General features: G+C 36.0%; 1 protein-coding gene across 2 annotated transcripts in view; it reads left to right on the plus strand.

Moving 5' to 3' along the window:
- Positions 1-998: 998 nt before the first annotated feature.
- Positions 999-12,443, plus strand: part of fbxo25 (F-box protein 25) — a 28,122-nt gene continuing 16,677 nt past the window's right edge. For both annotated transcript variants that reach the window (XM_088626469.1, XM_088626470.1), the window contains exons 1-2: positions 999-1,150; positions 1,525-1,660. In XM_088626469.1, the coding sequence (XP_088482595.1) occupies positions 1,533-1,660 (128 nt within the window). In that variant the 5' untranslated portion in view covers positions 999-1,150; positions 1,525-1,532. The remainder of the gene's footprint in view (positions 1,151-1,524; positions 1,661-12,443) is intronic.

The raw sequence follows: 12,443 nt of genomic DNA on the forward strand, positions 1-12,443 counted from the left end.
GGTGGAACCTCTTACAGAAGACTTTTCAGAAGCTGACCAGGTCTGTGCCAATGCTGTGCTAATGGTCAAGGAGGTCATACCTAATGCCTACTTTTTGATAATGTCCTATTTCATATTGAAAGAGTATGCTTTTTTGTTTTGCAATTTTATTTTCTGTAATTTTGAGATGTTTAAATATTTGACGAAATTCATGTTGTGTTCCATTAATACCTATGACATACACCGTACACCCTGCCTTACCCTTGTTCACAGAAGTGGAAATGACCCAGCATGTGGTATTTGTATGTGCTAGAATTCCTCAGGAATGTCAGACGTGACTTTTCCTCATTGTGTTGCGATGTGGCTCAAGAAAGCTGATAGGATTTACGTCACTGGCATGACACCTGGTTAATGCGAGCGTTCCAAGACTTTAATAATTTAGACGCAGTGTTTGGAAGACTGGGGGAGAAGCTCCAACAGAAAGTGCAATTCACGTCTGTGAAATAGTGAAATCTAATCGATGCCGCGGGGTGCTGTAACAATCAAACGAGATAGATTAACCCTCTGGAGATATTATCAACAGTAGTGCAGGATTATATTACAGGATTCTTTTTTTATGATATACATTTTATGGCGGCTAACAAAGTCTAACAATAATCAGAACAACAAAATATAATTTATGATTCCAAAGAGACAGAAGTAGTTAATTTTTAAGTACAATAAAGGAGAAAAACAGCGACAAAACAATATGGTGGTTCAACATCCAACAAAAATCGTTCGTGTAATGCTAGGTTGTCGATCTCCTAAGCAAAACGAGTTTTTTTTTAAATAAATACACGTTTCAACTACCAAACACCCAACTCCTCCAATCAAACTCCAGTTACTCCTCCTCCTCCCTAGAACCAAAACACACCGACATGTGCAGGACTCGCAGTCACGTGTTCGCGAGGGCTCCGAACAAAACATATAGTCCACTGCCCTTTGATTGAAAGCTTAGCGGACCAATCAGATGCAAGATTTCGGGATAGCAACTCGGTAAATACAGATACCGCGTCCTATCACAAACCGCACAGAGCAAAGGGGGCGTATCATATTCTACTAAAGAGTATGTTTACTTCCGTCAATACTACTGGGTACAGCTGAAATTCAAGAAACAAAGAGAAGTATCGTGGTAAGAAGAAGTGGTTTGTGTTAATGTTTTAGTTAGATTGTGTTACGCTAATATAACTAGGATGAGCCGAGACTCCTTGTTTATTTATACTTGGTGGTAATGTGGTTTTATCGTGTAATATTTAATGATGTCGAATGTTGTGTTTTAGTTTTTCGTTTTGCTGCTGCCAATTATTTAAGGCAGCAATCTTCGCTTTCATTTTTTTAAGATCAAAAGCAGATATGTTGACCTTCTCGCCAACTCTCTGGTGCGCGTCTGTGTGGTTAAGGCAACTGGGCTTGAGGCACATCTACAGTAGTTTGAAAGTGGTACGCAAAGTAAATGGCAGCTGCTGAAGACTTGTGAGCGAAATGCCTCTTGTCTTGAAATCCCAGGGTAGAAGATGCCGTTCTTGGGCCAAGACTGGCGGTCTCCGGGATGGAGTTGGATAAAAACCGAGGACGGCTGGAAACGCTTCGAGTTTTTCGGTGATGACTTGGAGAGGAACGATAACGACTTGGATTTGGAAGAGTGAGTACTAACCCCTTTCCCTCTTCAAAGTGTACTGATCTTGGGTACCTCTGATCGCTAACGCCGGTGAGTTGACTTACTCATGAGGTAAAACGGAATCAAATCACTTGTTATGCTGCATGCTGTCTGAAATTTTCCCTCTAAAGTTCCTTTAAACTGTGAAACAGCTGTTACACAACAAGAACTGGAGTACCCTGTAAATATTCTACCTCATTTTTACCTGGCGTTTTTATCTAAAAAACCTTTTGTATAAAATGTGAAGGACATGTTATTTCTGTTTTGCAATGCATGAAATAAGCTCATTTTTTTGCTCATATTGAAAGTCAGTGATGTTATACATTTGTAAGTGACTGTTCAACCTTTTACATTTTTAGTTAAGTGGTAATGAGCTGTTAAGTTTATTGGGAAGAGATTTGAAATATTTCAAATTGGGAAAAATGTTGAATAGTCATTGGTTTTTTTTTGTCTTTGATGGTATGGAAAAGCTATATTTTATTATCTTTACTTAGCCTCACAGGATGATAAAATGTCAACCATCAATCAGTCGTGCAGCAGATTGTGTTATGTTCGACCATATTGATTGGTGACTGTTTTAATGAGATATTCTCATTAATTCTAGTTTAGAGTCACACTGCCAATAATTTAATCGTCATTAAATTAGGGGAAGTGGAAGATATCACAGCTGCTTATTTTCTCGTGGGAAAACAAATAAAAAGTAATGTTCTATGATTTGTGTCACGTGGAGGGCAGGGGTGATAACGCACAACAGACGGATGAGTTCCATATGTATGTCAGTGGAGATTTGTAAAAATGTTTAAAGGTGATTGGGGCTCCGGATGGATGTATTACTCTGTCAACAGAAGCATACAGTAAGTACAAAATAATTGGACTTGCTGTATCTAATTTTGATCAGATACACACTGTTTTTTTTACACTGAGTGGAAGGGTTTTCATTTACCACAGAATTTGTGCTAAATGAAGAAATAATCTTCTGTAATTATACTTTCAAGCACTGTTTCTATCGGCTGATTTTGATAAAGTTGAATACTGTTATCGAAGTGTGGATATGTATTGTGTGACTGTACTGAAAAGAGAATGAAAGATTCCTGTCAAGTGTTTTGATTACTAATGCCTGGCCTAACCCTTTTCAATTTACGTAACAAAGTAACTTTATGAGAAGCTTGATTCACTTATATGTTACTTAATATTAATGATCTTAATATTGTGACCTTTATTTTTTTTAAAAAAAGGAAGAAAGGGGTTGTTTCTCAAGAAAGCTTGCAAAGATCAGACAGGGAAACAGTCCTGAAAAGCAAGCGGCCCACACACAGGCAAGACAGGAAGCAGACAGATAGCATGTGAACCCGTGTGTGAGATAATGCTGTGAGTTAAAGATGATTTAGTTCCGTCATTCCTCAGTTTTATCTCTTAATTACTGTAGAGGTGAAATGAAGGCAGAGCTCCGGAAACCAGGAATGCACACTGGTGAGCGGTGTGTCAAGGAAGAACTACAGATAATTATACAGAGACACTGTGATCACTATAATTTTAACATTTATAAGGCTAGAATGAGGTAACACCATTTTTAAAAGCAAGAAGTAGCTCAGAAATATCATTTTTTTAATTATTCTAAAACAGTGGTATAGGTTACGCAGCATTGTATGTGAACATCATTTTTAAGTGACTTCACAGCATGGACCCAAGGCCTAAGCTTCGTGTGTGTGTTAGTTTGCCGCATTGTGATTGTTATTGCGTGTGTTTAAATAGTGATGTATTATAATGTATTCTTTGAGACTCCAGGAAGTCTGTGTATGATGTTTATTCTCATCCTTTCCATATCTATAAAAAACTAAATCATTGCAATTTTCCTTTCAGTACAGACTTGCTAACTCAATGTTAACTTAAATGTTATTTAGCTGTTATGTCTGCCATCTGTTTACTTGCTTAAAATGCTTTGTTTTATTTATATTTTGTGTATATATTTGTTTATGGAATACTGCTGGATTTTAGGTTAGAAATCTTGGAGACACATGAGCTACTTAACATTCAATAGATTTATGTTCTTCTCTATGGATTTTTCCAGTTTGTAATGCAACATTTCTGTTATAAACCATTTTGATGTTGATCTTGTGTTTGTAATGCAGTGAATGTTAGGAAGCCTTACACCAGGAGTATTTACTGTTCGTATAGTAGCCCAACTAGGCCTATTGTAACTGAAGTACTTTTTGTAAGCAACAGCAAATTTCTGCATACGTGCATTGGAATATTTCTGGTAATTCTCTCCACCTCTTTTAGTAAAATTCTGTGTATGTACTGTATATGTTTGCAGTGTTTTCTGCCCATGTATTCTTTCCAGGTGTGTTTTCTTCTTATTATTTTGCCTCAGTGTACAGTATCTATTAAAAGCTTCAATATAATCACTAAAAAGGAATTATGCCTTGTATGCTTTTAGAAGTCATGGCTTATAAATCATTTTGAAAATCATGGTCATGTGGAGACTGGCATTTTCTTGTCTTGCTGAGTGTCCAAACAGCTTTTAGTGAAACATGGAGTGCTTTAAAATAATTCACAGTTGTTTAATCGGTTTACATTCGTCTGTGCTTTTAGTCACTCAAACCTCTGCTTAATCTGACTCATCCTGAAGCCTTAAGTGCATCTAAATAAATTCATGACAGTGCTGCTAAGCACTATGCCTTGAAGGCTTAACTTGTGCACTGTATTGTTCTAAAAAGATGAAAATACTAAGAAATATGAATGTGATGCTGAGTGGACTAGCTTGTTGTGGCATCAAACTGTTCAATAAATATGGTGAATTAAAGGTATTTACTTATCTGTGCATTTAAAGATCTTTAGTAAAAAAAAATACCCTGTGCCAAATCTTTTAAAATAGTTCTTCCACTGACATTGTTTGTGTGGGAATATTGTGTAACAGTAGCCTCTTCTTCTCATATCCTAAACTGTGTACAAAAGATATATAACTAAAACTATAGAACAGTTGCTAATTTATTGTTCCTGCTATTCTATATATTTGCACGTTTTTACACATTTTTTCAGTGTAATTTCTCTTGGTTAACTTGGCATGATAAGAGTTTCTTGTAAACAGCGGCCTGTAAAAGGTCATTTGATAGCACAGAGGGAGGAAGATGTGTATAAGAAGTGGATAACGTGCCTATTGTGTTGCATGTTCTGTGAGATATACTGTAAGTATCCTGGTTGTTTTGCTTTTCTCATAAAAATGTTTTGTGGATGTGTTATAACTGAATTGTTCTTAAGTACACAGATTCCGAAAAGAAACAGGGAATGCAAAAATAGACTGGGTATAATCTTTGAATAAGATTTGAATAATAATAAGGGAAAGAAAAGAAGTATCTTATTTGGCCTTTGCTCTACACACATCACAGATGATTTTGGAGCATCTGCAGATTCTTTCTCTCTCCTTATTTTAATCTTTCTGTCACTGTGGTAAAGGGTTGTCTCGGACTAAAGTCCCTAAACATTGTTCCAACACTCTCACATGGAAGAGGTAATATTGCCTGGACATGCATGGCTATCTGTGGAACTGGCTTATTCACACGAGGTGTAACTAATGATGACAGAGGCAGAATGAGTTCTGACGTTTGCAGAGATATTATCCTATTTAGAAGAATATTTATCTATAATTATTTGGTGCCACTTGACTGTGCAGAATAATAGTAATTCAAAGCATGGTGTGAATAACCAAGGAGCTCATCCGGAGAAGAAAGTGGAAGATCTGAGACTGACCAAGTCAATCATCAGATTGAAGTCTAGCTGAGCAGGCATTTTACATGGTGAAGAACTCAGAACATGCCAGCAATGGGCAAGAACCCAGCAAAAGCTGCAGCAAAGGCTCAGCAAAGCATCTCAAATGATTACTTTGGTGAGGTCTGGGAGTTGCAGACGTCATGCTAATTTGATTAAAGTGGTTCTGTCCAAATACTTATGGTCATCAGAAATCATTGGGTAAAGCACAGAATACGTTTTTTGGTCATAATATGTTCAAATGAGCAGGATATGTGTAATTACTCAGACAAAATGTACTCATTCATATTAATCTTCTGATTGCAAATACAAATTGCTTGACTATAAAGCAGAAATATATAGTTTTGACTTGTGCTGTTCCAGTACTTGTGGAGGGCACAATATATTATTCTTTCAGTAAGCCAGCTAATGGTCTTAATTTTCTCCAAGAGATTTTTCAGGCTTTGTGAATTCTGACACTGATTAGCTTATACTGTCCTCTTCTTGGCAGTCGACTGAAGTCTTTTCAGACGCTGAAAAGCTAGTGGAATAGCTACTCTAATTGGGATGACAAATGCTACTTTAAGGAAAACAATTCAGCACAGAATATTTAAGAATCCGCATACTGCATTATAATAAAACATGCTACACCTAAGAAACGAAATGGCAGTGACTAAGATGAGTGCATTTCATCTTGTTTTCTTTTTTAAAAGTTTCTGCTAGAAGGGCAAGTTTGGAATTTACTGTAACAGTCTCTGCAGATACAGGAACAGAGTAATGTATCAGTACATCAAACAAAGAGGAAATGCAATGAGAAGGAAATGCAATTAATATCTAAAAGAAATAGACCTCTTTAATGTGTTATACTAGGTGCTGCATTGAGACACACCTAGTGGAATTCCTAGTGGAATTGACCAGTACACATCATCATTATTATGTCAACATGGGTCATCAGGTCCAACAAAAAGGCAGATTTATGAATGAGCTTCTGATTTGCACTGCTTTATAAAAACAGAAATATGCAGAGCCCTGCCATACTAACGTCCTGCTCAGTGGTGGAATAATCCACTTCTCCACACTAGATATCCTGTGTCCAAGGCATAAATCTCAGTTCTCTTTGACTCTCTTTGTCAGGTTATGTGGGATGCACAATACCAAGCTGTCACCTACTGTGTGTTTGGTCTGCACCATTTTCTGTAAGGTTTTTTGTTACCGTTGTAATATTTTCCTGTTGGGCTTCTGTATTATCTTTTGGTGCTGCATACAGGTAGCTTTCAATACATCATTAAATGAAGATTTGGATTTCATTCAGAGCCTTAATAAGCTCTCTTTAAACAGCTGACTGAGCTTGTATTCATCAAAGGTTTATCAAAGCATGTTATAGTGGCTTTGTGTGCCTGCAAGGGAGAGTGAGGTAAAGGTTGTTTGAAACCTTTTCCATGTGTTTTCTTGGCCTCCCAAAAACATAACAGGCCACCAGTGAGTCCTTCTGGCAATTATTTGGCTTACGTAGGCTACAATCCTGCGGAGATGAACATATTTGTTCACCGATATAAATATATTGTTTTATTATAATTTAATTTTATTATATTATTAAATGAATTTGTGTAATAATGAAGCATGATACTATTGGTTCATACAAAATAAGCTACTTCTCTATTATAGACCATAACCTTTATTGAGCTTTCGTACTCATTAAGCGAACATTTGCGGTTCTATAGAGGGCTGCAATGTACTGCCATTAAAATTAATATAATCTAATAATATAAATATATATTATACAATATAAATTAGATTAATAAATTAATATAGTAAGTCATTCAGAAGTTGTTCTAGTAATTCATACTCAAACGGAAAGTAGTAGTATGGCACTTAAGTATTTTATTTTTAAAATGTCTTTCTGTAATGTCAGTAACCAACCCAAATAATGAGTAAAATCTATTTGCGATGATCACATTTGGGGGCTGACAACAAGGCAGTATCAGACAGAAAAAGTTGATGTCATGAACCAAACCTGTAGGAAAATCTGGTTTCCAAGAAAAATCCACTTGTTTTGAGAAACAAGGAAAAAATGTAAAACAGCCACAATATTATTCAGTATAAAGATTTTTGAAAATTTGATGTTTATTACCAGCAATATTGTAGTAGCCTATCATGTCATGTGTAGTCTCAAATGAGCCCTGTTGCAGTGGAGTTACATGTTTGCTTGAGACCTGAACCTAAAACCTTAAAAGCCATCTGTCTGATGATGCTTGCTTTTACTAAATGTACACAAAGCAGAATCGGAAGTCTTTTCCGGCCGTTTATGATGTTGTGAATTCATCAGAGATAATTAATTGTAACAATTAGTTCCTTTCATTAATTGCTGAGTGCTTTTCATCCCTTCCATCCATTTTTAATTAACACTTAATCCTGTGCACAGTGAGTCAGAGCCTATAGTGACACATGAGGGTAGCAGAGCAAGACGCACAAGTCCATCACAAGACAAACGCACAGGCATTCACACACATATACATGCGCATCAATTAAGACATGTCAGTCAACACAGTCTAATGATGTATAGCAGTGCAACTTAAATACTTTGTAGTATTCTTCTTATAGATGTTAGGAGTGTGCAGCATCCCAATACAACACTGTGCTTTAACTGTAGAAATCGGAGCACCTGCCAAAAACCCATGTGCCCATGGTAATAAAGTACAAAGTCCACCTGATTGACACATGACAGGCATTATGCTCTTGAAGCCTCTGTTAACAGCAGTTCAGGTATACAGATGAGAAATTACATTTGGAAATTGATTTATCAGCAGCCAGCAGACATTTCACCCTGCAGCTTAAAACTGGCAGCCAACTGAAGCTCAGCAGGTGTGAGCCTGGTCAGTACCTGGATGGGAGACCTCCTGGGAAAAACTAAGGTTGCTGCTGCAAGAGGTGTTTGTGGGGCCAGCAGGAGGCACTCACCCTGCGGTCCATGTGGGTCCTAATGCCCCACTATAGTGACGGGGACACTATACTGTAAACAGGCGATGTCCTTCAGATGAGATGTAAAACTGAGGTCCTGACTCTCTGTGGTCATTAAAAGTCTCAGGGCGTTTTTCAGAAAGAGTAGGGGTGTAACCTTGGCATCCTGGCCTTTACGAATCGTGGCCTCCTAATTATTACTCGGTTCTCCTTCCCACTGATAGCCGATGTGTGGTGAGCGTTCTGGCGCACTTTGGCTTCCATTGCATCATCCAGGTGGATGCTGCACATTGGTGGTGGTGGAGGGGAGTCCCCATTACCTGTAAAGCACTTTGAGTGGAGTGTACCGAAATGTGCTATACAAGTGTAAGCAATTATCACCAAGGGCACTATAGTTATGCCAGTTTGGGTTAATACCACCACTCTGGTGACAGTGCAATCACTTTTTTGTACCACAACAGGCTGACTATATAGTAACACACAGTAAGAATTTATTATTAATTATATAAATCAAAACAAAAAAAGGCCAAAATTTAATATTTTTCATTAGTAACTTCTTCATGCTTACAGTTTGCCGTGTCGTATCTATCGTGTTTGCTACCTGCGTTTAACACCCTCTAAAGTACATGTCATCTGCCAGGTGTTTATTTACATAAAGAAATTAGATATCACAATTGTTTAGAATACTAATAGCCCTGAATGTTTTGGGTTATAATTTTTAAACCTCAGACACATCTTTGGGTTGCTTTTGTGCATGTTGGTTTGATATTTAATAACCACATAAAATCCTCTTCCTGCAGAGAGGTGAAATGATTGTATCTGGTTTCTGAAACATGAAGTTTAATATGGATGCTATCCAACACAGTACATACTCTGCTGTGCCATAAATACTTAGACTGAATTGTGCTTTTCATAGATGATGGAGGAATGTAATCTGAACTAACTGAGCAATTTCCATAAACCTGGAAAAAACAGCTTTTTGACCCATGGTGAAATTTAATAGGAAACAAATCGTATTGTTACTTTCATCATGTAATCACTATTTCCCAGAAGAAATGGTAGTGGCTTGCTTTAATGTAGTGTTTTGTGGTTTTTGTGTTTTTTCAGATGCATTTGTAGGTTTCAGAGGGCTTTTAACATGAATGGCTCAAAACCAGCAATAACAATTAGGGTAGGGCACAGTATGAAACTAAGATCACTTCATGACACTCATGCTTTCCATAATTGACTGCTGTACATATGTCATTTGAATGCCTTCTTCATGGGAGAAGGTTTAGCAGTGCATCATTTTATCTATTTTAGAACATACTACAGGACTGTCAATCAAAACCGTAACCTGAATATGTTTTTCTTGGCAAATATCCAGCTCTAGGCTAGCCAGATGATCTTTTAGAGTGTATCTTACTGTTTTTGTCTTGTGCTGTATTGGAGAAAAGCATTCATTCTATCACATTTGGATTTAGGTGGTTGTTTTAACTCTACCAGGGCAACCAGATGCAATTCTAAGTTGTTTGACAGACTAATTTTTACACATCAAAACAAATGCTTGTAATGAAGTGTGGCATGACCTTATCATATTTTAGTGATCAGTCAGTTCATTTGTGTAATGGAACAGCTGCTGATGGAGTAGTCAACTGTAAGGTTTTAATTCATGGATTTGGCTTTCTAGACATCATTGAACTACTTTAATCTTTCATCCACTAATAATTTATCTGGTATGTCTTTCATGTACAGCATGTTGGCATTGTGTTTGCAATTTAGGAATTTTATCTTAGAGTTTGGACTATCATTAATATGTATAAGAAAACATCACAAAATAAAATTATGTTAAATTTGAGACAGCATTGTTAATACCTGTTAGAGCTGGGGATGTGTATTGGAACTGTACAGCTGGCTCTTAAATATCACTTTTTAAGTAAAGGTGTATTTGGCTTTGTTGTGCTAAAACATTCCAGTAAAAGCTGTGAAGCTCTATTGATTAACCTGCACAAACATTCTTGATGTACATTAATACTCTTTATAGTCTGTATAGACATTGGAAATAAACCTGATAATTTCATGTTGTTTTTCACAAAAGTGTGAATTTAATATACTGTATGTATAGAGGACATGTACTTAAAAGGCTTATTTTTATAAATAGGGAATTTTTTGCATAAAGGTGACAGAGAAAACCTAAAAGATACAGATGAGTTTTATTGATCAAATTGTTTTCTTTGTTTTAAATTCACTATGATATATCCCTAATGCCACCAGAATAGCCAATTCCTAGAGCCAAAATAGGGATTCAAGACCATAGTCAGGGATTCTTAATAAAGTGCTGGTAATATCCTGGTTGTGCGGCTGTCTGGTACCACTGAGAGCTCTTGAAAAGCCTCAGGAAAGCTTTCCAATCTATAGACATGCTTGTTTTCTTTTTACAGATGGAAATAATATTGATACTTTTATTTAATTTCCCATTTATTGGTTATGAAGTGATAACAACATGCTGGATGCTTTTTGCTATTGCTATTTAATGTTTACTTTTTATATATTAAATCATTATAGTTAAAAAAGCAAATGTTCTTTCAGCTGTCTACTTTTTATTTGTGAGAAGATAAACTGCATTGCTTTCTCTTCCAGACCTGCACTGTAGTGAGCTTTTAATAGTCTTCAGCCCAGTAATCTTCATTGCAGGGGGTGACTTCTTCACTGGTGGATTAAGAGATTCCCATCTGTGGGGGAGGTTTAAGAAAATCTTCTTTTCTTCTTGAAGCTTTGTCCACATTGTTCCTTTAGTTTAGTTCATTTGCCAAAGCTCTGAACATAAAAGGTTTATTTTTCCTTAACCATACTAGAGTTCTGGCATCTCCCTTAAGAATATGCAGTTGGTCAGGGTTATCTGAAGTCCCACATTCGTGGTGTAAGAACTAATATTTATGTACAAGAGCAGCATTAAATAACCTGATTAGTTTCATGCTGTTAAAAAACAAGGAAATAGGTTAGAAAATAGTGGGGGAAAAAAGAAATGTCTACATTTTATACAGGAAAATATAATACTAATGAATTAAATATTTAATCAGATATTTGCAAAGCATAAGGACTTGAGGTACAGAAATGCATTTTGGAATTATGTGCATTTTGTTACAAAAAATATGTATAATTGTTTCTGCAAATCCTGTATTTATATGCGGAATTATCACAGACTTGGCTCTCATTTATCTGTAAGCAACCATGTTAATCATCATTGTGACAATGATGATATTACTCAATATTTTCCAGCTTCCTGAAAAACTTCTGAATTAAAGCATATCTTCTCATCTTCATGCATGATGATATTTTTTATTAATGCATAGAAATGTACTTATAAACCTCAAAACTGACATCTCGGAGTCTAGGCTTTTCTAATATAATTACTTCTGCATAGAAAATTGATGTTTTCTACTAGTCTCTTTCTCAGAATTGCTACAGTTTTGTGATTAATTAATTCTAGGAACAATATTTATTATTAATTTATATTGACGACAGCAAATGAATAGCTGTGTCCACAGCAACTCACATTTGTGCTGAATAAGCTGAATTATACAGCTTGTTTTTCTAAAATACCTTGCTCCCACCTGGGGTTTGAGCTCACTCTACTTTCTTGGTTCATGAAATATAATGGACATTGATAAACTAAATTATCACAACAAAAAAGCAAACAAAAAAAGAAGTGTAGAGCTATATACAACAGTGATGTCAAAGTCTGTCTCTGTGGAAGAAACTGTATATATACTTGTATATATGAAAAAAATGGAGTACTCTTTCATAAAATATTCATATCTCAATACAATACAAAAATACTTTTTAATAAAAAAAGCTTAGGCCAATTCACTCTCATCTAGTTGCTTCATGCAATAAAAAGTTGCCAGTGTGAAACTCACCAGAATATTTGTTAGATGACTTAGAGGACACATCGAAAGGAAAACTGACACTACAATCCTCTTCTGTGAACATCTGAATACTGTGAAGTAATATGGTTAATTATTCTTCAGATAAAGTTTAATAAAGCAATTTTGTTTAAGTCATTAAGAGCAAGAGTAATGAAACC

Source organism: Lepisosteus platostomus, chromosome 3, assembly GCF_059453375.1.
Source record: "Lepisosteus platostomus isolate fLepPlt1 chromosome 3, fLepPlt1.hap1, whole genome shotgun sequence".
NCBI classification, from domain to species: Eukaryota; Metazoa; Chordata; class Actinopteri; order Semionotiformes; family Lepisosteidae; genus Lepisosteus; species Lepisosteus platostomus.